Below are 23,562 nucleotides of genomic sequence, written 5' to 3' on the forward strand. Positions count from 1 at the left end.
AGCTGGAAGAGGCAAGGAAGGATTCTTCCTTAGAGCCTTCCCAGGGAGAATGGTCCTACCGATAATTTGATTTTGTACTTTTCACCTCTAGAACTGTGAGAAAATAAGTTTCTGTTGTTTTAAGACATTCCATTTGTGGTATTTTGTTACAGCAAACTTAGGAAATAAATGTAACCTGTTACAAATATGTTAGGGTCATCTTTTGACACCTGTGGTGACTATATTTCTCTTTCCTTAAACTCTTTCTAGGAGCTCTTTGCTCTCACCCTGTTGAAGGAAGTCCATACCAGGAGGTATTTCTGGGACTCATTCTATTTAGCAGAGACTGATAAATCACAAAAAAGGAATAAGGCAGATCTGTGTGGATTGACAGGGTAAGATCTCCAAAGCCTGCCAAAGTATCACCAAATAATGACTGTGGAGTGGATTTCATATATAGAGAAAAAAATATATACACACACTTAGGCATACACACCTACACACTGTGTGTTTAGGTATGTAAATGCATATAAAAGAAAGATCTGGAAGGATACATACTAAACTGCTAATAATGGTTTTCTCTAAGGGTGGTCCTGGGATCCTGGCAGGTGAAATTTCATCTTTTTATTCTATATATTTATGGAGTATATTGCTTTTTTAAAAAAGATTTTATTTATTTATTTGACAGAGAGAGAGAGATCACAAGTAGGCAGAGAGGCAGGTGTGGTGGGGCGGGAGTGGGAAGCAGTCTCCCCACTGAGCAGAGAGCCTGATGCGGGGCTCCATCTCAGGATCCTGAGATCACCCACTGAGCCACCCAGGTGCCCTGAACATATTGCTTTTGCAATGAAAAGTTTTTGATGATTTTTTAAAGTTTCAAAACCAAGGATATAGTCCATTTACCAAACATCGCACTCTGGTCCCACCCAGACAAACCACTTGACTCAGAAGAAATAGTACTCATTAAGAGCATGGAGTTTGGAATCAAATCAAGGATCTGCCTTCTGCCTGATGTGTGACGTCGGGTGTGTTGGTAAGTTCCCCTATCTCTTAGGTTCCTCATCTGTAAAACAGGGACAATGATACTGCTATACTATATCTTATTGGGTCAGTGTGAGGATTAAGTAAATTAACATATGTAAAGTGCTTAGGTAAGTGCAAGACAATAGAATTGTCAGCTGTGTAGGAGAGCCTAAGGAGAGCCCAAGGAAGAAATGAAGAGTAGTCTCATCATTAGATATGCTAACATTTTCTTGCTGTCCTTCCAATCTCTTTTTAAAAATCTGTGCTTTTATACTTTTTTTGCTTAACAAAAGTGAGATTTTGTAACCCTTTTACTCCCCCATTTAATTCTTTTAAAAAAAAAAAGATTATTTATTTATTTATTTGACAGAGAGAAAGAGAGAGAGAGAGAGAGATCACAAGTAGGCAGAGAGGCAGGCAGGGAGGTGGGAGGAAGCAGGCTTCCCGCCAAGCAGAAAGCCTGATGCGGGGCTTGATCCCAGGACCATGGGATCACGACCAGAGGCAAAGGCAGAGGCTTCAACCCACTGAGCCACCCAGCCCCCCCCCATTTAATTCTAGATGGAGAACATTTCCCCAGAGTATTAATCCTTCCTTTCATTCTTTGTAAGTGTTACATTGTTATGCCATTGTATGCATGTTTGATTTATTAAACAAGACCTCTATTCTTTTATTTTTTCAGTCCTCTACTCTGTTTGTTTGTTTGTTTGTTTGTTCAAAGACTTATTTATTTATTTGAGAGAGAGAGCTGGCAGAGGAGCAAAGGGAGAGAATCCTCAAGCAAACTCCCCGCTTTAGTGCGGAGCCTGAAGTGGGGGCCTGAAGTGGAACTCCATCCCAGAACACTGAGATCATGACCTGAGCTGAAATCAAGAGTCAGTCTCTAAATCGATTGAGGCACCTAGGCACCCCTGTTTGTTTTTGTTGTTATTACAGACCGTGCTGTGATGAATAAATGTTGTAGGGGAAAAAATGGTACCAGTATTTTGTAGTTCCTCCAATCAAGGAGTAAATTCTATTTCTTCCTCCCTGAATCTGGGCTTGACCATATGACTTATTTTGCCCAATAGGGACATTAGCATATGTGGGGCAGGCCGAGGCTTGAAAACTGTTTGTGTACTGGGGTTGGCCTGCTTTTTTGTTTCTGGGCATCCTGAGACCATGATATGAAGGAACCCGGGCTAGGCTACTGAAGAAGGAGACACCACATAGAGCCAGGGCCCCCTCATCCTGATTGAAGCCCAAACATGGCAGTGAGGCCATTCAGCTACACCATCCAATTCTTGCTGAGCTGACATGGAACTGAAGAACCATCCAATCAACCTGCAGTACATAAGAAATGATACACGTTTGCTATTTTAAGCCACAAAGTTTGGGGAGTTTTGTTCTGCAGCAAAAACTAACTAATACAAACATCCTATAGATATTGCTTAGTTCCTGGAATCATTTCCCAGAATCAGACTTTCTGATTCAGAGTATATATACTTACAACCTTTAAAAAAAGATTTTATTTATTTATTTGAGGGAGAGAGGGATAGATTAAGAGAACAAATTGGGGGAGGGGCAGAGGGAGAAGCAGACTCCTTGCAGAACAGGAAGCCTGACGTGGGACTTGATACTGGACTCTGGGATCATGACCTGAGCCAAAGGCAAATACTTAACTAACTGAGCCACTCAGGCGCCCACACTTAATACCTTTTGATTCATATTGCCAAAAAAGTTATATCAATTTTTAAGCCACCAGCAGTGTAGAGAGTGCTCATATTTCCCATCTTTGTCAACACTGGACATTAATGTGTTTTGTTATCTTCATGTCTACTTTGTCCTTGTAAGTTCAGCATATAAACCATTGTCCATGTTCTCTCAATTCACAATCAGTTTAGGCGGGGGGGAGGGGCAAAAGAAAGATCATTTTAGGAAGAGGAAAAGAAGAGCAGAAAAGATAGAAAAAAAATAGAATGAGAGAGAGGAAAAGAGACAAAGATGATAAACACAGAGGAAAGAAAATAAAATTATAGAATAGAGCAACCTCTAATCCTCTCATGCTAGGATATTTAACATGTAATCAGAAATAGTTATGAGTCTAATACATGATTTGAATCAGGAAAGAGACATGGAAAGGAAATGTGCATTTAGCTTAAGTCCGGTAAACTGAGAACACTGTAAAGCTAGGTACCAGGCTCTCTCCTAAGTGGCTGCATGTAATTGTCACAGCAACTCTCTGAGACACTGATGACTATTCCCATTTTACAGATGAAGAAAATTAAGGGTCTGAGCTTTCAAGTAACTTGATAAGTATCATACAGCTGGTCAAGAATTGAGCCCAGATTTGCGTCCAGATCTGTCTAGCTTTGAAAACTGATGTGTTCCCCTTGACCCTTGCAGAGAAAATGTGATGGAAGACCAGCAACTAATGTTGGGAGGAAGTGTATCCTCCTTTTGAGTCCTGCTGCCAAAGTGCTCTCCAGAAAGCAGCCAGACTGCCTGGGTTGGAATCCCAGCTCTGCTACTTACTAGCCATGTGACTCTTAGCCTCTCCATGCCTCAGTTTCCTCATCCATAAAATGGCTTCATAATTGCCATGACGGTAGATGAACAGTCGCTCGCATGTGCTTAAGGGCTATGTGTCATTTCCATCATGGCAGGGAAGCCATGGGACTATTTCTAATGAGCCTGTTGCTAGGAAGTTCTTATGTAGTAGCTTTGGTTACACTACCCTGGCCATGCCATGGTGGGATTTCCGACCCACCAAGACTGTCCCCACTGCCGTGGTCCCCTTCATCTAGCCTTGGGGGTGATAAAGGAAAGAGGTGAGAGCTGCGATGCCACACTGCCATCAGAGTGAACATGAACAACTCCAAAAACCTGTCCCAAGTGGCGATCCCAAGGCCTTGCTGCTACAGACCCCAGTATGGCTGAATGTGAAAGCCTCTTGCTCAGAGAACACCTAATGAACCTACTACCTGGAGGAAATATAACAGCCTTATGATTGTCCTTTCTTTCCATAGGATTTTAACAATAACACAAAAATAGCAGCTTACACATTGAGTGAGTGCCCTCTGTGTGCCAGACACCATGCTTTGACATGGGGACTACTTTTATTTCAATTTTTCAAGTGAAGACATTGAGTCGGAATCCAAAATCTTTCAGCCGACCTATAATACTGTACTGTCTCCTTTTGAGAACATGCAAGTTGGCGGTGTGTGTATGTGTGTGTGTCTGTGTGTCTCTGTGTGTGTAAGTGCCAAAGAAAGCAATCCAACATTCTCAGCCTGATCAATTCATCATCCATCCTTTCTCAGCCACAAGAACAGCCCATGTCAGAACCTCATGCAGCAAGCTGAGGATGGAGGTGAGTGTTGAGAAATGGATTATGGATTTGCCAACATCCTGAGCCTTCTCAGGTCAAATTCATGTACTCTGTTGGGGGAAGAGGGAGGGAGGAAAGGAGGAAGGAGGCACTTAAAAAAAAAAAAAACTGGCCAAAAACCCCCACAAAAAACCAAAAACCAAAAAACACACCCCACTAGGCACTCTTCAGTGCAGCAGACGGCAATAGCACCAGGACTGATTAAGGAGTTACAATATGGAAGGCAGATGGCACATGCATAGATACCACACTATTGCCTCTCAGTTAAATATTGCTCGTTTTTTTTTTTCTTGTAAACCTCCCAAATAAAATGGTTTGCTTTCCTCAAGTTAGAAGTGTTAGCACGTCTTTTCTTTAAATATCTGAGCATAGCTGCTTTTTTCCCTGCCAATTTGTCACCATCTGTAACCCTCCCTTTGTGAGATAATCTGATGACAACGATTATCGTGGGGAGTGAAAGTGCAGTCTCAAAGCAACAGGGAAGAGTGGAGTCAAGAGTGTGGGTGAGGTGAGGTGTGTGTGCTGTGTGTGTAGTCTGTGTGTTGGCTCTGGGGGCCTTGTAGAGGTATAGAGGGTGAGTGTGCAGCGTGTACTCTGTGCGTGTGGACCCTGTGTTGGGCTGAGTGCCTGCCTGCGTCCTTTGGGTCCGTGTGCTCTCTGGGTAGATGCCGTGTGGAGACCCCGTATGTGGGTCAACCCCCGACTCCTGCTCTGTGTGAGTGCCGGCTGAAGAGGGGCTGTGTGGACTGCCGGGGGCAGATGCTCCTTTGGAAAGCATCATTTCCTAAAGGTGTTCAAGGGTGATGGGGAGGCCTGCAATGTGGGGACTGGGGGCCAAGAAATATCACCAGCGTGCGGGCCTGGGGGCAAAGGCATGGAAATTATGGGTGGCTTGCAAGAGGGTGTTGCTGGGAGAGGTCAGGCTGATTCTGAAGAGGAGCGGGGTCCCGGCGTCGCCGGAGGGCGGCCTCGGGCACCGGAGTGTGACGCCCGGGCGCAGGGCGGGTGGCGGGTGGCTGGCAGCGGCGGGCGCGCTCCTCCCCCCACGTTACCCCCCATCCCCGGGCGCGGCGCCGCGGCGGGAGGGGTCTCGGCAGGCGGGGGCGGCGGCGGCGGCGGCGGCTGCGGAGCGAGGGGCTGCGACAGCGGCCGTGATGGCGCGCGGTGGGGGGACCGGGCCGGGGGCCGAGGCCGCGGCCTGGGCGAGGGCCAGCTGCCGGGAGCCCTAAGGTGCCGCCGGCCCCTACTCCACCATGAATGTCGCGCTGCGCGAGCTAGGCGGCGGCGGCAACGTAAGTGCGGGCCTCAGGCTCCGGGGACAGCACTGGGGCGGGGTGTAGGGGGAGTTGAGGCCGAGGGTGCAGGAGGAGTCGGCAGGGGCTCGGGCTGGCGGAGAAGGGGCTGCGCGCCGGAGGGGGCACGGGTCTGAGGGGCCCCAGGCCGGAGAGTCCAGCAGGAGAGAGGGGATCCTCCCTGCGGACAGGAGTGGGCCAGGCCAGGCCAGGGACACGGGGGCAGGGCCGTGGGCAAAGGGCCCTCTCTGCCTGACCTCGGTTGGCGCCCCCGACTGTCTGGCAGATTATGGAGTACAAACGGACCACGCTGCGGGAGGAAGACGCACCTGAGACCCCCGTAGAGGGCGGGGCCTCCCCGGACGCTGTGGAGGTGGGCAAGGGGGTTCCCCCTTTCTCACCAGGCCCCAGCCCTGATGTGACGCCTGGCAGACCCAGAACTTTGGGCTGCCCTGGAGGGTCACCTGCCCCCGCTCAGCTTCATCTCTGGCCTCTGCGCTAGAACTATGGTGAGGCGATTGGATGCCATGACTTTGCACAAAGCGGGCTCCCGACTCAGCTCAGACTGCCTCATTGCCCCTGTGCCCAAAGTCAAGCCCTGTAACGTCTTTGCTCCATGGCTCTGGAAACTGCCTGTGTCTTCGCCCTTTGGGAGGCCTTCTGTGATCTTGGATCCCCACTGGCAGCTTGCTAGCTTCACTGTCACTCTGTGTTCCCCAGGTGGGATTCCGGAAGAGGACAAGAGACTTCTTGGGTTCCCACACCCAGTTGGAGTTGGTCTTAGCATCTGTCTCCCTACTGCTTGCTGCACTGCTGCTGGGCTGCTTAGTGGCCCTGGGGGTCCAGTACCACAGAGGTAGGTGGGCCCACACCTGTCACCAGCCCTCCTAGCTATGGGAGCTCTGGGGATTCAAGGGCCGCTAAGGTTTATTGTGGTCAGGCCAGTCTTCCCCCAGCTTTTCTCTCTCCTCTCAACCCTCTTGTTGTCATGACCCTTCCCAAAGCATTTGCCTTTCCTAGGCTCACTGACAGTTACCTACTCCTGCACCCCCACCCACCATGTCCCCTGCCACAGACCCATCCCACAGCACTTGCCTCACAGAGGCCTGCATTCGAGTGGCTGGAAAAATCCTGGAGTCCCTGGACCGTGGGGTAAGTCCGTGTGAGGACTTTTACCAGTTTTCCTGTGGAGGCTGGATTCAGAGAAATCCTCTGCCTGATGGGCGTTCTCGCTGGAACACCTTCAACAGCCTCTGGGACCAGAACCAGGCCATCCTGAAGCACCTGCTGGGTGAGTGGGGCTGTCGGGGAGGCACTGTGCCAAGTAAAGCTCCTACCTGGAACAGGGCTTTGCATTTAGGTACTCAGTACATGTCTGGGACTGAACGAGTAAGTGGACAACTGCAAACTCTGCTGGGGTGGGGAATGCGGACAGCGGGGGGACCCTGAGAGGTGGGAATGTATTTGTGGGGACAGACCTCTGAGTAGGTCCTCTGAATTCTGTTTGGACCACAGTTGAGGTGGGGTGGCACCAGGGATTGCCTGGAGATCTCTGAGGGTTTCCATGGGCAGGGGAGAGGAAGTCACGCTTTGCTGTTTCAGACAGTTTTCCTGGCTCTACATTAGGAGGACTGCCCCGTCACAAGGCGAGGAGAGGGACCAAGCAAGGGCCCAGGACTCCTGTCAGCGGTTGGCATAGTTGCTGACTGGACCTGTGTTCTCCCCTGCAGAAAACACCACGTTCAACTCCAGCAGCGAAGCTGAGCGGAAGACACAGCGTTTCTACCTCTCCTGCCTGCAGGTGGAGCGCATTGAAGACCTGGGAGCCCAGCCACTTCAAGACCTCATTGACAAGGTAGGACCCCTGAGGGAGGCCAGGATAGGGTTTGGGAGAGGATGTGGCCCCAGAAAGCTTTGGGGGCCCCTGTGCCATAGTTTCCACTGTGGTCTCTACTCAGATTGGTGGTTGGAACATTACCGGGCCCTGGGACCAGGACAACTTCATGGAAGTGCTGAAGGCAGTAGCAGGGACCTACAGGGCCACCCCTTTCTTCACGGTGTATGTCAGTGCTGACTCTAAGAGTTCCAACAGCAATGTGATCCAGGTACCAGTCTGGAGATGGGTTGGGAGGGACTCACAGACCATTTGCTGAGCCCAGACTCTCCTCCCTTGTGACACAGGCAGGCTGGGGTGGCTCCATCCCCTGGACAAAAGTCCAGGTGTGTGTTGGGGGGAGGCTCACTCTCTTGACTTGCTGTTGCAGGTGGACCAATCTGGGCTCTTTCTCCCCTCTCGAGATTACTACCTAAACAGGACCGCCAATGAGAAAGTAAGGAGCATCCTCAGAACACCCACCCTTCTGTTGAGCTGGGCTGATGCTTGTTTACTTTTCCCTTTGTCCAGGGTCATAGCGGGGAAGGTGAGCCTGTCCTGTCGCCTAGTCAGCCGGCTACCCTTCCATCCTTCTTTCCCCCGTCACTCTTCCTTCATTTCCTTCCTCCTTCCCTCCCAGCCTTCCTGCTTACCCTCCTCGCTTTCCCTCCCCCCTTTCTTTCGGTTCCCTCTCCCCTTCTTTCCTTCCTTCCCCTTCTTCTAGGCACCTACCATGTGCCAGGTGTCACGGGGCAGCTCTGAGATGTCCCTGCAGAGCCACTGCCACACAAACCTTTCAGTGGAGATGGGCTCATGGACCCAGATAGCTGAGAACAGCCTCAAAGGGGGTCTCTAGGCCTCAGGAGAGACCCAGGTGGCCGGGGGTTTCCTGATGAGATTGCATCTGAACCAGGCTGTGTAGAGTAGCTAAGAGTGGCTGAGGGCATGCTGGGTAACGAGAAGAGCGTAAACAAAGTCTTGAAGAAGGATAAAGCTAAGGCATGTTTGGACCATGAGAAGGGGTCCACTGTGGCAAAATGTGGTGCTCAAAGCAGATGACAGGCTGAACACGTGGGTAGGAACTAGTTGTGGAATCATGTACCATGAAACACTGAGTTTTATTTTATAGGCTTCCCAGAGCAGGAAGGGAGAACCCAGTAAGCAGTGCTTGGTGTGACAAGTAGAAGCAAGAGAGGGAGCCTGGAGGTGAGCTAAGTCAGAAGTACTTTAATCTCTGAGTCTCTAAGTGCCTAGATGTAGGAAGGGGCAGAGGGAATATTATAAGAGGAGGATGCAAAATACGTAACCAAGGGCAAATCCTGAATTGCAGGTGACTGGGTGTTCAAAGAGAGGAGTAGGAGGAAGAGATAAAGACAGATGAGGCTGTAAGCCTGAGTGATGGCAGAATGGAGGAGTCGTGGAAGAACTAGGGGTGCCTGGAGGAAGAACTGGCTCAGAGCACACTGGGGGAGAGGAGACAGTGTGACATCACAGGAAAAGGGCAAACTCTGGGGTCAGACCTTGATTTTTATCCTAGCCCTGTGGCGTGGTGCAAGGTGAAGCTGTTTCCTTATCTGTATAATGGGGATCGTAGCATTTACCTCCTATGGTGCCTGTTTGGGGAAAGGAGGGTTGCAAGCTCATATAGGCACTCAGGGAGAGGGAATCCCTCATTTTAGACACGTGATTGTGAGCAACCTGGGTACCGTCTACCCGGTGAGGTCCTCAGATGGCTGTGGAAGCTGGGTGAAGTTCCAGAAAGAGGACGAGGCTGGAGGGATCTGAGGGCTTGTGGGGCATCTGCTTAAAAATGTAAACAAAGGCTTAGGAGAAATGAGAGGCTGGACAAGAGTACAGAAGGGAAAGAAGCATATTCCTGCATTTTCAAGGCAGTGGGAGAAAGAGATCTGGTGAGGTAGGCCACTGTGGAGTACTATACCAGGAGAGTCCTTTGTCCTCAGCCAAACCCTCCTCCGGGCTAGTGGTAAACAAGACAGGGCCTTCGCCCTCTCAGTGGGGGAGAAGCCATGAAGTGGCTCGGTGTATCCCATGTGCAGTTGCTGGGACTGTCACAGAGGGCCAGCCTGGCATTTCCAGACTGAGTGTCACAGGCAACCAGCCTTGTCCAGGGATAAGGGCAGGCTGCTGTGAAAGGAGAGGGTTTAGGCAAAGGGAAGAGCTTATGCAAAGGTTCCAAGGTGGGAGGTGATATAGCCCGCTGATGGACCAGAGAGGGGAATACAGGGTGTGTGTATGTTGCCGGGGTGGGGGTGGTCCTTCTGGACAGATATGTAGATTCATATTATGCATGGACACTGTGGATCAGATTTAGCATTTATCCCAAAAGAAATGGAAAAGGAGGAGCAGGAACAGGTGTGTGGTTCAGCATCACCTGGGTCAGGAGAGGAGAGAATTTGGAGACTCCTGGAGAGAACCACATGGTTCGGCCAACTGGCTATTGGTGGGAAAAAGCTTCAGTTCAGCCCTTCACTGTTGCTGGTTGTCTCAGGCAGGAAGTCTGTGACAGCATCTGAGGGAAGCTGCAGCATAAAAGATTCACATAGGATAAAAACTGAGGAATAAAACGGGTTCAGGGAAGTCTCAGTGTAAGTCTTCAGCTAAGGGCAGGGAAAGAAGGGGACAAGTGAGGGTGGTGGCGGCAGGGCAGCGTCAGGATGATTGGCCGGGCTGGCCAACTCCTCAGGAGCTGGGATGACTGGGACTGGTCCTCAAATCTCTTTCTCTGACACCAGCAGCAAGGAGAAGAGAGGCGGGAGACAGACTTTGAAGTAGAGGGAATGGATGTTAAGGGACCTGGTCGTTTTCGATGAGTAGAAGAGGAAATGGCCTTCAGTGAGTGAGGGAGACCAGATGGGGCTTAAAAAGCAGAATGAGTAGTGGCACTGAGAGGAGGGCCCCAAGGAGCAGGTGCTGAGAAGTGCTAAGGGTCTGTTGGCCGGGTGCTCATCTCTTCATTCAACAAATATTTACTGAGCACCTACTATGTGCCAAATGCTGTACTAGAGCTTGCGGCCACTGTGGAGGACAGAGAAAACAGCCCGCCTCACTGGAGCTTGAGTACCAGCAGGAACTAAAGCAGCATGAGTTTGCCCTGCGCCCACGGAGCCCTTTGGCTGTGGCTGGAACTACCAGGCCTGAGCCACATTAGGACACTGCCATCTGCTAGTTTGTCAAGGGGTTAAGTCATGCAACCTCTTCAAGCTCGTTTCCTCATCTGCAAAATTGGACTAATATCCACTCTATGGAGTTGCTGGGAGAGGGAAGAAAGATACATTGCCTGGAGGGCCCCAGCAGAGTCTGATACATGTGTATCCCTGTGGTCACTATGTATTTTTCTGCACCTTTCTCCCTGCTGTATTCTAGAAGGGAGCTGAGAAAGCAGCAAGGTTGAGGCCTGGCTGGATGGGAGATGGAAGACCCTCAAAGCTACTGTGGACCAAATTCCCAGTGGGGTCCACTCAGCTGTTAGGTGAAGGCATGTGGTCACTGAGGTGCTGAAAGGATAGAAGGGCTTTAGGAAACAAAAAGGCAGAGCGGTGTGGGAAGCAGGTCCACCCACCCGACAAATATTTGCAGGGCACGTGTTCCGTGCTGGGCCCCGTTCTAGGCCCTGGGGTGGCGGGGTGAATAAGCTGCTGTGACTTGCAACGGTGCTCTCCTGAACTTGCCTTGTCCTTGGGGAAATAGGTGATAAGTAAGTACACAAATAAATCAGCATGATCCTAGCAGATGGTGGTAAGCAGTATGACAGAAACAAAAGGGGATTGTCCAAGAAAGCTTCTGTGAGGAATGTCAGCAGAAGAGATGGTAAGGAGAGGTGGGGGCCAGAACAGACCCCCTCAGCCTTGGGCAGGACCTGTTGCTGGGCTCCAAGGGTGACTCAGGGCCTTGACAGGTCCTCACTGCCTACCTGGACTACATGGAGGAACTGGGGATGCTGCTGGGTGGGCGCCCAGGCTCCACGCGGGAGCAGATGCGGCAGGTGCTGGAGCTGGAGGTCCAGCTGGCCAACATCACCGTGCCCCAGGACCAGAGGCGGGATGAGGAGAAGATCTACCACAAGATGAGCATCGCGGAACTGCAGGTGCGGCAGGCGGGGGAACGCGGACCGCTGGGGGTGGGGCAGCCCCTAGAGCAGGCCTCCCAGCTCTCCTTCCTGTGGTCCTCCTGAGGCAGCCGGTCCTTTCCTCATTTGCTTGATTTTCTGAGCTTCCCAGCTACACTGTTACTATCCATTTTAGGTCACCTCTCACTAGGCCATCCCTTGGTCCCCTTTCATGTTGTCTGGGGATGCATAGAGGGATTATGTTAAAAATCTGTAACGATTTGTACAAGATGTCCACAAAACAATCAAAAGAAATTTAGAAGTATCTCCTGGAGGGCCCTTACTGGGCCAGGAACCAACCCTTTAGTTGGATGATGGAGAGGTTAGATAAGGGGGTGGAGGGGTTCTGAAGGTCCCCCATGTAGGGACCCTGGATGGTGTCAGGGAAGTTGGGTTTTATCAACTGTTGTGAAAATACTTGAATATCTGTGCCCCAACTGAACATTATATAGGCTGGTTTTTCTCGTATAGTAAATGACTGGGCTCCCAGATCAAGGAGCATTCAGGCCTGGAAAAAGGTTTATTGCGGGAAGGGGCTACCAAGCAGCTACTAGATGTTGCCATGGCAATGGGAAAGGTTCCCAGCCTCCAGCATATCAATGGGGGAGGGGTCTGCTGGCAGCCAGGCAGGCAAGGAGGCTTGAGATTTTTTTTTTTTGGCTGTAGGGCCTGGCACCCTCCGTGAACTGGCTGGAGTTTCTGTCCTTCCTGCTGTCACCACTGGAGCTGGGTGACTATGAGCCCGTGGTGGTGTATGGAACGGATTATTTGCAGCAGGTGTCAGAGCTCATCAACCACACAGAACCAAGGTTGGGAAGAGCCCAAAGTGTGGGAGGTGGGGCTCAGAGCTCCACACAGGTCCAGGCAGGGGCTGGGCATGGGGACTGGCACAGCCAGACACAGAGCAACCTTTGACAAGGTCCTGGACCTTCCAAACAACAAAAGAGAATGTCTGCAGGCCGTTCCCCTAGGCTGGGGCTTCAGGGGGTCCATTTACACTCTTGATTCCCACACCTGGCTCCAAGCTAACCTCTGCAGGCAGGTGTGTGGTCCCAGGGTGAGACAGAGGGATTCTGGGACAGCTCCTCCATATGCCTCTCAGGACTTCAGTTGCCTGCACATTCGTGGAGCAGATTTGGGGTGGAAATGGTACCACAGCTGCCCTTTCCTTACCTTCTGGTCTGGATGCCAGCATCCTGAACAATTACCTGATTTGGAACCTGGTACAGAAGACAACCTCAAGCCTGGACCATCGCTTTGAGTCTGCACAGGAGAAACTGCTGGAGACCCTCTATGGCACCAAGAAGGTGGGATTTCTGACTCTGTCCCCACCTTCCAATCCAGCCTAGGGTGCCTGTGTTTCAGGCACCACTGCCTCATGGTAGAGTGTGGAACACAGGTGTAGGAACCAAGATGACTTGGGTTGCCATCCCAACTCCTCTGTGTTTTGGCCCACGGGACCTCGGTCGGGCAGGTTACCCGGTCTCTCTGTTTCCTGGTGTGTGAAATAGGAATGGCGGCAGGGTTGTCTGAGGACTGAGCTGGTGTAAGTGAAGCTCCTGTGCTTTGTACGCAGAGGCACTCAGCTTTGATGATGACGGTTAAAGAGAAGAATAAACATGCTTCTCAGTTTCGAGGTGCCCCGTGAAGTGGGGGACACGGACATGTAAACAAACCTTGTATTTTCGGGTGATAAAGGCTCGCATCGTGTGGAAGACCTTTGTGCTATAGAACAGAGGAAGGGATAGCACATTCTATCGGGGGGAGGGGGAGGCATCAGGAGAGTTCTTTATGAAGAGGCAACATTCGAAGAATTAGTTCAGCAAGAGAGCAAGGGAGAAGGGCATTCTAGGTAAAAGAACAGCATGTGCAAATTCCCAGAGGCCAGAAAGTCATGGACTTGCTTATGCTCTGTTATGGGAATAGGCTGACTGAGAGGCTGAGGGTGGTGAGGTGAGCCTGGGGCAGTGCACGAAGGGACCCGAGTGCTCTGTTAAAAAGTCAGGCATTGAACTGAAACTAAAAATTAAGAGAGAGAGAGAGAACTTAATTGGTTGAGGCTTGGGGACAGTTTCGTTGTGTTCCATCTCTTATCTTTGAAGATAATGAAAATAAAGTGACATATATTGCAAGTAAAAAAAAAAAAAGTCAGGCATTCTATCAGCAATGGGGAACCATGGGATGATTTTAAGCAGAATCACCCAGTTAGATCTAGGTATTGGATGATGTTTCTTGCAGCTAAATGGAAGATGCAGGGACAGGGACAGGGCAGGGGATCGAGACTGGAGCCAGAGTATCTAGTTAGGAGGTGACTGCAATCTTTGGGCAGGGAAGTGGCAAAGTGATGGACTGGGAAGAGTGCCAAGAAGTTGGGGTAGTAGACACTGGTGATAGATTGTATGTGGGGATAGGGAGATGGAGAAAGCTGGCGACCTGTGTGTTTCTGGCATGGGGGACTGACTGGATATAAGCCTGGGATATGGAGCTGAGCAAAGAAACTTCCGGCCCCTAGTGGGGCTCTTAGAAACTAAAGAGGGGGAGAGTACTAAGCACAGAGTGGGCAGTACACATGCTCTTCCTGTGGTTTTGCTGCTGGAGTTGGCACACTTTTCAGTTCGGCCCTTTGTTTCCCCTGGAGTCTGAGGGAGAGAGGGCAGCAACCCCCCAAGCCCAGGTTACCATTGCTCAGGGGTGAGAGGTCTGGCCCCAGAGACAGAGAAGAGAAGGGCCCTCAGACTGGAGAGCAGAACCATCTCTGGGAGGCCTGGCTCTTTGTCCCTTACAGTCCTGCACGCCAAGGTGGCAGACCTGCATCTCCAACACGGACGACGCACTTGGCTTCGCTTTGGGCTCCCTCTTTGTGAAGGCCACGTTTGACCGGCAAAGCAAGGAAATCGTGAGTCTTCGAGGTTCTTCCAGCACTAGTCCTTGTTTTAGTTCATTCATGTGTGTACATGAGGGGGTGGGGTACTGAGCGGAAATTCATCAATAAATGAATAGTAACTGTTTTGGGTGGGAAGATCAGGAGGGGTTCTTTTTGTCCTTTAAAGTTCTCTGTATTTCCCAAATGTTCTACAATGAGTTTATGTTGCCTATAGGGCTAGGAAAATAATATTTATTTATTAGGAGATGATAATGAGTGTGCTTCAAGTATTATCTGCAAGAATGGTTCTTGCAGTGTGGTTTATAATAGGCAGAAATGAAAACAGCTGGAACTCTAATCATAGAAACTGGAAGAAAGGTTGTGGTTAGGGTGGATTATGAGGCCACCTAAAACTCATGATATAATGTCAAGTCAAAAAACAAATTAGTTGACAAGATATGTGTATGTTGCACAACACAATTCCTTGTTATATATGTATATCCAGGCAGGGAAAGACTCTCAGAGGAGATAATCAAGATCTTAAAAGGAGTCATCTCTGAGTGATGGGATTATAAATGGTCTGTTTCCTCTGTCGCCTCTTCTCAGCTTCCCATATTTTCTGCTATTAAGCCTTCCTTCCATAATCAGATAAAAGTCAACACATTATATTAAATTCTATTAATTCAATTAACTTATTGTCAGTTAATATTTTTTATTAGTTAGAAAAAAGCCATCCACCATCTCAGTACCTTCACCAAAACGGTGTTTCCTCCTCATCTTCCCAAGATGCTCAGCCTTACTTGCAGTCCCGCCCCCCACCCCCGGACGCTCTCCTGGAAGGACAGGGATGGGGCACTGGGGTGGATTGGGGGAGAGGGGGGAAGAATGCATCAGTGCAGTGAGAAGCCACCTTACACCCCCTTCCGTCCAGGCTGAAGGGATGATCAGCGAGATCAGGACAGCCTTCGAGGAGGCCCTGGGGCAGCTGGTTTGGATGGACGAGAAGACCCGCCAGGCAGCCAAGGAGAAAGTGAGCCGTGGCCAGGGTTGGGGCGCCATCTTCAGGTGGGGATGGAGGATGCAGTTTTGGGGGGCGGAGCCGGGGAAGGGAAACCCTTAACCTGGTCTCTTCAGGCCGACGCTATATATGATATGATTGGTTTCCCGGACTTCATCCTGGAGCCCAAAGAGCTGGATGATATTTATGATGGGGTGAGTACCTGGGCTCACCAGTGTTTAACTTCATCTCCGAGGTGAGGGGGGGCTCTATTCTTGGCTCAGTAATTGGGGCTCAAGCCCTCGGAGGGAAGGAAGTCCCTGTTGGGTCCTTCCAGAGGCAAGTGCAAGCTGTTCACATGCTGGCTCTGTGCCAGGCTGCAGGCTAGCCAACAGCAGAATGCAGTGTTCCCAAATCCTACCTACCTGTGTAACCTTGGACAAGTTATATAACCTCTCTGGGTCTGAGTGTCTCCGTTTGTAAAACAGGGATGGGGTTTGTTGTGAGACTAGGAGGCAGGATGTAAACTACTAAAGCACCAGCAACGTAAATACTCTTTAAGTATTGGCGCTTTGTATTTCCTAAACATTTCATTCCTATTTTGCCATTGAGGAAAACTGAGGCTCAGAGAGCTGCTAATTAGTAGCCAAACTGGGACTATTCTCCCACATGTTGTCTTGCTTGCTTTCTGCTTCCCGCCACTCCCACAGTATGAAGTCTCTGAAGATTCCTTCTTCCAGAACATGTTGAATTTGTACAATTTCTCTGCTAAGGTGATGGCTGACCAGCTCCGCAAGCCTCCCAGCCGGGACCAGTGAGAACGGGGGGCTATAGATACTTGGGGCAGCAGGAGAGATAGGGGAGCTTTCTGGGGCTGGGGAAGGGGGTGGCAAGACATCTCAAACCAGAAGCACAAGGTCTTTGCAGGAGGTAGGTCAGGGCTGCTGGGCTGGGAGGGGTGTCAGGAGAGTCAGGAGCCTCAGCCTCTCCCTCTTGCTCTCCCAGGTGGAGCATGACCCCCCAGACAGTGAATGCCTACTACCTTCCAACCAAGAACGAAATCGTCTTCCCTGCTGGCATCCTGCAGGCCCCCTTCTATACCCGTAACCACCCCAAGTGTGTCTGTGGCAGGAGGGGCTGGGCGCTGGGGCCTGGGCCCATGGGGAACCTGGACCCAGGGCTGGAGGTGGGGTCTAGAAGTTCCCCCACCATGTCCTCATGCAACATTCCTCACCCACCAGGGCCCTGAACTTTGGTGGCATCGGTGTGGTGATGGGCCATGAGCTGACACATGCCTTTGATGACCAAGGTAGAGGCCCCTGGAGTTGCCCACAACCACACCCCCCAGCCTAGAATTCCTAGGGGTTCTTGCAAGGCCTTGGAATATTGGGAGCTGGCCACAGGGAGCCTGGCTGCTGGTGGAAGCCTGCCCTAGTCATGGTGAGGTGCCAAGATTTAGTTCTTCTCAGGGCGCGAATATGACAAGGAAGGGAACCTGCGGCCCTGGTGGCAGAATGAGTCCCTGGCGGCCTTCCGGAACCACACAGCCTGCATGGAGGAGCAGTACAGCCAGTACCAAGTCCACGGGGAGAGGCTCAACGGCCGCCAGACGCTAGGGGAGAACATTGCTGACAATGGGGGACTTAAGGCTGCCTATAATGTGAGTGGCTGGTGGGCCTCCAGTGGCTGAGGCCCACCTGTGTGGGGGGGTGGGTAGTGGGTGGCAGTGGTGGGTGAGCCCTGATGGACTTGCCACCCTGGTGCCTGACTGCAGGCTTACAAAGCGTGGCTGAGGAAGCACGGGGAGGAGCAGCGCTTGCCAGCTGTGGGGCTCACCAATCACCAGCTCTTCTTTGTGGGATTTGCCCAGGTATTGCTGTCCTGGAAGATCTGGGGCCTGCCCCTCTCCCACTCCCTCTGGGCATGTCATTAGAAGTCTGGGTCATGCAGGAAAGGGACTGGGAAATGGGGCTGTAGGTGGGGTGTGGAAGGTGGCCTGGGAAGGTCTGGTGCCCAGAGCTTGAAAGCGTGCCTGGAGTCCTGAAGAAGGAGAACTCTGCGGGAGGCTTTTACAGATCCCAAAGGCCAGGACTTCCCTGTTTGAGGGGCAGGGGTTAGGGTACGGGATTGATCCCCACCACAGTCCTGTAAGATAGCTTTGGAGGAGGCAACTAAAGCTTGGGGACAGAGTATGGTTCATCCACAGCTACCCTGGAACAAAGTAAGGGTCAGAGCAAGGACTCAAGGGGAGCTCTTCAAGACACTTTGCACTACCACACTCAGCCTCTGGGGAGCGTGATTCTTCCCCTCAGATGTGTACATCCTTGGCAACCCAGTGTCCAGGGCAGCTTTGGAAGGCCCTCAAGGAATTGGGGAGGCAGGGTCCCTCCCTCGAGGCTGATAGCAAGGGCATGTGGCGGAGATGCCGGCTGTGTCCTGGAGGCCTCCTGAGCGGAGGGGCTGGGTCAGTGGTGGTCTGCATCCCCAGGATGGCTCTGCTGCAGCCCAGTCTGTGCCCTCCCCCCCCCAGTCTGCACTAGACACCATATGTCCCCGTGTCTGTCCTGGCCTGCAGGTGTGGTGCTCAGTCCGCACACCCGAGAGCTCTCACGAGGGGCTGGTGACCGACCCCCACAGCCCTGCCCGCTTCCGTGTGCTGGGCACTCTCTCCAACTCCCGTGACTTCCTGCGGCACTTCGGCTGCCCTGTTGGCTCCCCCATGAACCCAGGGCAGCTGTGTGAGGTGTGGTAGACCTGGGGCTGGGGAGATATAGCTCGCTGTTGCCAGGACCTGGGGCAGCTTGCCTAGCAAGGCTGTTTGCTCCAGGTTTAGAGAAGGCGAATGCCAGCTGCACTGAGTCCAGCCCCTCCACACCGCAGGTGACAAGAGTTCCGCTCCTCCCTCAAACACCACATTGTGCCTCTGCTTCAGGGGTTCCCCTGCCTCCAGCAGAGCCCCCACCATTCACTGTGACATCCTTCCATGTCACCCTGCCTGGAAGAGGACTGGGGGAGAAGGGGGCATCAGCTCCCACGGAAAGGAGTCTGCCTCTTGCAGTCCTAAGATCAATTGACTTGGTGGCCTTGGGGCCTGCTGTGCCTGCTGCACTCGGACCACACAGGGCCTGGGTGGTGTGCCTCCCATACTTCTCCCTGAGGCCCACTCAGTGTCCGCTTGGGAGTGGACCCAGCCCCTTTCAACTCCACTCTCAGGGGCTACCCCCCAACCCATGTTCCTTATGCCGCTTCTCCCAATACTGCTGCCAACCCTCACTGGCAGACTAGCTGTGCTCAGCTCTTAGTGGAAGCCTGAAGGCCTAGACAAGCCCACCTGCTGCCTCCCAGTTTCCCTGGGCTCAGAGAGGAAGTACGTGTGGTGTGTATGTAAGGGGAAAGCTGGTTCCTGTGTGTTGGGGAATGAGTCACAGGGACTGCATTGGCCTTCCCTGGCCTGAGCAGAGAAGCAGATAGAGCAGGGAGAGAGAAGAACAGAGCTGATTTTTACAGGGAAGGGGGTAGTCTTGGCCCTGTAGGAACCTGTGCCAATAAATAGACACACATCAGTCAGCCTGTCTCTTCCTTCAGTCCTGTTTTTGTTCATTCATTCGCTCATCCCGCGGATATTTATTGAGCACCTACTCTGTGAGGCACTCTTCTAGATGCCCATTTACTCAGTCACCAGCAAAGAGGACTGACATATGCAGCCCCAGGAAGACAGAGGAGAGACAGGATGGAAGAATAGAAGGAAGTTGAGTTGGGCTGGGCAGGTGACCTCCTTGGGTGGTCATATCCCCATCACTGGCTCATCTATAGCTGGAAGGGTTTGCCTCTGCCCTCCACTGCTGCATGTAGCCAGGCCTAACACGGAGTCTGGCTAACGACTGGGCCAAGGTCAGCTTGGAAGATGGGCAGCCCTTACCTGCGTCTCAGAGTACGCCCTCCGCTTATGGCCAAGAAGACATGCATTTCCCCATGGCCTTGAAGGCCCAGTACTCCTGAGAGTCACTTGCCCCACCACACATTGAGGCCTGCCAGGTGCCAGGCATGGAGCCTACGGGTCTGGCTGCCACCCTGCAGAACAAGGGAGGCACAGGAGAATTTGTTCAATAACTCTTGTGTTCCAGGTGCCTCTGTTGGGCGGGTCATTTTTTTATTCATTCATTCATTTATTAACTTATGTACTCATGGAATTTTTTTAAGTGTATTGGTTACCAACAGTGTGCAAGGCACTGGTGATGCAAAGATGAATAAGATGGTTCCTTCCCATAGGTGGTTCTTGTATTGTCAGGTTTACCTTCATGAGCTTGTCCGATCCTCACAGCTACCTCATTCTGTAAGTGCTCTAGTTTCCATTTTACAGATCTAACCCTGAGCACTTTACTGCAGTCAAAGAGACCTGTCTTGAACTCAAAGATTGGATAGCTCTATGAGCCTGACCTGGTTCCCTTACTTCCATGAGCCTCAGTTCCTTTATCTGTAAAATGAGAACCAGAGCAAAACAGTGACAGTGGAAAGAGTCATCTCAATTGTCTTTAAAAGTCAGTATTTCCAAAGTCCAAGTAAGGGTGGATCTGTGGAGGGTAAGTGAAGCTTTGGCAGTGATTACTACTGGGACCCTGGGTGATGGTACATGTGTCCCACAGTCTGTTTCCTGCCCCTGTGTCCTGCCCCCATCAAGAGTTATATGTGAGCCCCTGTCATCCTTGGAGGTGCTGACTGTTCAGAAAGAAAGACCGTGGCCTCAGGAACCCTAAGACCGAGGGAAAAGATGTCTGAGCCTCTGAGACCATGACTCTGGGAGGGACAGCAAAGTGTATGGAAAAGAGGAGGGCCATCACATCTGGAAACCTGCTTCTGGCTACAGCTCTGCGACTTCTTAGCTGGGTGATGTTAGGCTCATCCCCTCTCCAGATCTCAGTGTCCTTAGCATTCTGTAAGACCAGTAGGTTGGATGAGATGATCTCTGAGGACCAGTTCAGCACTTAGTGTTTTAAGAAGTGAATTCATGGGCTTAGCAACTATTAAGAAATATTAAGAAATGACATGTGAATTTTGGGTGTTGCACAGAGAATGAGATTTGTATGTCAGAGGTCTTAATGAGGGAGGAGAGAGTCTTGGCGGGCCTTCCCCTCATATCTGAATTTAGAGGCCAGTTTAGGAAGCTGACCAGTGGGTCACTATGGCACTGAAACTCCATATTTCCAGAAAGGTCAAAGGTCAGCTTTCATTTACTGAGGCCTTATTTTGTTAAGCCCGTGCTAAGCACTTGAAAAAATCTCACTAGGTTCCCACAACAACTTATAAATAGGTCCTGTAATTTTGTCTATTTTACAAGTGGAGAAACTAAGAGAAAAAAATGATATAACTTCCAGTGGCAGATAAGATAGATTGCATTAAAATCAGATGTGGAGCTCAGATGTTTTTAATCACCACCATTTAGTCTTCTGGGTAATGACTGAGTTTAGACTTATGCATAGAAATCTGTCTTCTGGTCAGTGTCATTGCACTTCTAAGCCAGACCCTCATCAGCAGGTGGGTTTCCACGCCACCCAGCATCCCTGGACCAGGCGTAAGTGACATCCAGTTAACTGCAGGAAACCTAATCACATGTTGAGCTGAAATTAAGCCAAGTAGCACCTGTTTGTTGAACACTCGCAGGTGCTTGTTTCCAGAGCCAAGGCACGGTGAACATCGGCTGACAGGTGTAACCTTCACCCTAATGGCCCTGCCAAACCGATGAATATGCATCTGTGATATGCTCTGGTGTGTTAAGGCAGAAGAGGTAATAAAGGGTGGTGCTCCTGGTGGACACATGAGAGCAGCTGTTGGTAACGTGTTGGGCCATACCTTGCACTGTCCCATTGAGAGGTCTGACCAGTTCCCACGCACAATAAGGCAACATATGTCAGACACTATGATTTCATACTTGGAAGCCCTCTGGAAATTTTAGGTTGGAAGACAGTCTCATAAAATAAGCACACTTTCAGTGTGCCTATCATGACTCACAAATAGAAAATCCCAACAGTTTCTTGACATCCAGACCTGACCTCTAAAGAGCCCCCAACGGGCCATTATTATATGTAAAGATGACCTGAAGATGAATGCAAAATGAATTCATTCATTCAATAAATATTTATCAAGGCTCACCACAAGCCAGGCATTATGTTGGTGCTAGGGACAAAAGGTGAATAAAAAACAGTTCCTGTCCCTAATAGCTCAGATTCTAGGGAGAAAGAGAGATATATTACACATGGTGGGAGCACAGGGAAGAAATGAATAAATTAAAGAGTAGAACAGGAAAAACTTTCTAGGTAGGTGACACTGAACTTTAGTACAGAGGATGGGAGAATTGCTAGCCAGAAAACAGTGAAGGGCATTCTACACAGAAGGACTAGCATTGTGAAAAGGTCAATCATCTTTTTTATTTTTAAAGATTTTTAAAAAAAATTTGACAGAGAGATCACAAGTAAGCAGAAAGACAGCCAGAGGGAGAGGAAGAAGAAGGCTCCCCGCTGAGCAGAGAGCCTGATGTGGGGCTCATCCCCACTGTTTGTTTATTTATCTGACAGAGCTGAAGGCAGAGGCCCAACCCACTGAGCCACCCACGCACCCCGAAAAGGCCAATCATCTTAAAGGGGCAAGGCATGTTCAGAAATGATGATAGGATGATCATGTGAAAGGGGCATGATGTAAGGTGAGAGTCTGGAGAAGGGAAGCTGTAACAGTACATGTGAGTCAGTACTGAGGATTAGAAGTCAGAAAGGTCACAGTGCAATCTATTTGAGAAATATCACACAATGAAAGTAGGAACCTAGTGGAAACTCTGCAATGCTGTGTCCTGCCAGGAGCACTTCCCATGTTATGTAAATGATGTTTTGGGTTGCAAAGTTTTCATATTGGTGGAACCATCCCTAAGACATGTAGCTCTATGGCTCAAGCCATGAGTTTGGGGACAGCATGCATGGCTTCTAGATGCAATTTGAAGGAAGGTGCTAGGAAAGGGACAGGTGATGGGATGTCCCTGGTTTAGAGAGCAATTTGGCCACAAGGCTGGGAGTTTGGTTAAACGGTAGGAAGTAGTACTTCTGGGAGGGCAATTTGACTGAAATGAAGCTTGAAGTAGGACATCAATGTTATCATGTGGCCTTGGAAATACCTGTCAGATATGTGAGTTTGGCTAGAGAGGACTGGGGGCTTGAGTACGTGGAAGTAGGGAGCAGAGAACAAGAATATCTCAGCCCCTCACCCAAACAATATCTCAGCCCTGCAGATTTGAGGTGATTGAAAATGACAACAGGCTCCTTTTCAGTTGTCAGAAACCCAGCTAGGCACTTTATATACAATGTCTTATTTCATTTTCAACACATAGCTTACAAGCAAGATACTTTATTACTCACATTTCATAAAGGCAGAAACCAGGTTGGGAGAGGTTAGGAAGCTTGCCCAAGTATCACAGCTAGTGAGAGGCTCCCCATGGTTTTACACACTAGGTTTGTTGCTCTCTAAAGCTTATGTTCTCCCCCCCTTTTTAAATTTTGAAACTTAAAAAAAAGATTTTATATATTTATTTATTTTAGGGAGAGAGAGAGAGAGAGAGAGAGAGAAACAGTGAGTACAAGCAGGGGGAAGGGCAGATGTAGAGAGACAAGCAGACTTCCCACTGAGTGGGTAGCCCAATGTGGGGCTTGTTTCCAGGACTCTGAGATCTTGACCCAAGCAGGCACTTAACTGACAGCCACCGTGGCACCCCTACTTTGAAACATTTCAAACACACAAGTAAGTTGAAAAATAGTACAACAAACATAAAATTTTCATCAGGAGGCATCTGCTATTGACAGACTGTGCTTTGTGTCACATCATCACCCCATCTCCTCTAAGGTACTGATTGAGATACAACTGGTATAAAAGACAAAATCTGAGATCTGATAGAAGGAAGTCATGGAAAAAGGAGAGATTTAGGAGGAATAACTCTACTGATGACTGAAGAAAGCATGACAATGTATTGACATCTTTTTTTTTTTTTTTTAAGATTTTGTTTG

General features: G+C 50.3%; 1 protein-coding gene across 7 annotated transcripts in view; it reads left to right on the top strand.

The window, feature by feature from the left end:
* Positions 1 to 19,090, top strand: part of LOC101676664 (endothelin-converting enzyme 2) — a 31,465-nt gene extending 12,375 nt beyond the window's left edge. Inside the window, exons 1-19 of one of the 7 annotated variants that reach the window (XM_045088694.1) lie at positions 4,913 to 5,162; positions 5,951 to 6,037; positions 6,385 to 6,520; positions 6,740 to 6,955; positions 7,395 to 7,519; positions 7,623 to 7,769; positions 7,929 to 7,994; positions 11,454 to 11,642; positions 12,330 to 12,472; positions 12,856 to 12,970; positions 14,449 to 14,559; positions 15,458 to 15,556; positions 15,661 to 15,738; positions 16,234 to 16,337; positions 16,529 to 16,639; positions 16,765 to 16,832; positions 16,993 to 17,183; positions 17,298 to 17,393; positions 18,404 to 19,090. In XM_045088694.1, coding sequence (XP_044944629.1) covers positions 5,954 to 6,037; positions 6,385 to 6,520; positions 6,740 to 6,955; positions 7,395 to 7,519; positions 7,623 to 7,769; positions 7,929 to 7,994; positions 11,454 to 11,642; positions 12,330 to 12,472; positions 12,856 to 12,970; positions 14,449 to 14,559; positions 15,458 to 15,556; positions 15,661 to 15,738; positions 16,234 to 16,337; positions 16,529 to 16,639; positions 16,765 to 16,832; positions 16,993 to 17,183; positions 17,298 to 17,393; positions 18,404 to 18,808 — 2,484 coding nt within the window. In that variant the 5' untranslated portion in view covers positions 4,913 to 5,162; positions 5,951 to 5,953 and the 3' untranslated portion in view covers positions 18,809 to 19,090. Of the gene's footprint in view, positions 1 to 4,912; positions 5,163 to 5,462; positions 5,665 to 5,950; positions 6,038 to 6,384; positions 6,521 to 6,739; positions 6,956 to 7,394; positions 7,520 to 7,622; positions 7,770 to 7,928; positions 7,995 to 11,453; positions 11,643 to 12,329; positions 12,473 to 12,855; positions 12,971 to 14,448; positions 14,560 to 15,457; positions 15,557 to 15,660; positions 15,739 to 16,233; positions 16,338 to 16,528; positions 16,640 to 16,764; positions 16,833 to 16,992; positions 17,184 to 17,297; positions 17,394 to 18,098 lie in introns of those variants that run through there. The other 6 variants (XM_004745139.3, XM_004745137.3, XM_013052577.2 and 3 more) reach the window with 6 other exon arrangements.
* The last annotated feature ends 4,472 nt before the right edge of the window (positions 19,091 to 23,562 follow it).

The sequence above is a fragment of the Mustela putorius genome, unplaced genomic scaffold (assembly GCF_011764305.1).
Source record: "Mustela putorius furo isolate JIRA1106 unplaced genomic scaffold, ASM1176430v1.1 tig00003834_pilon_pilon_pilon, whole genome shotgun sequence".
Taxonomy (NCBI): Eukaryota; Metazoa; Chordata; class Mammalia; order Carnivora; family Mustelidae; genus Mustela; species Mustela putorius.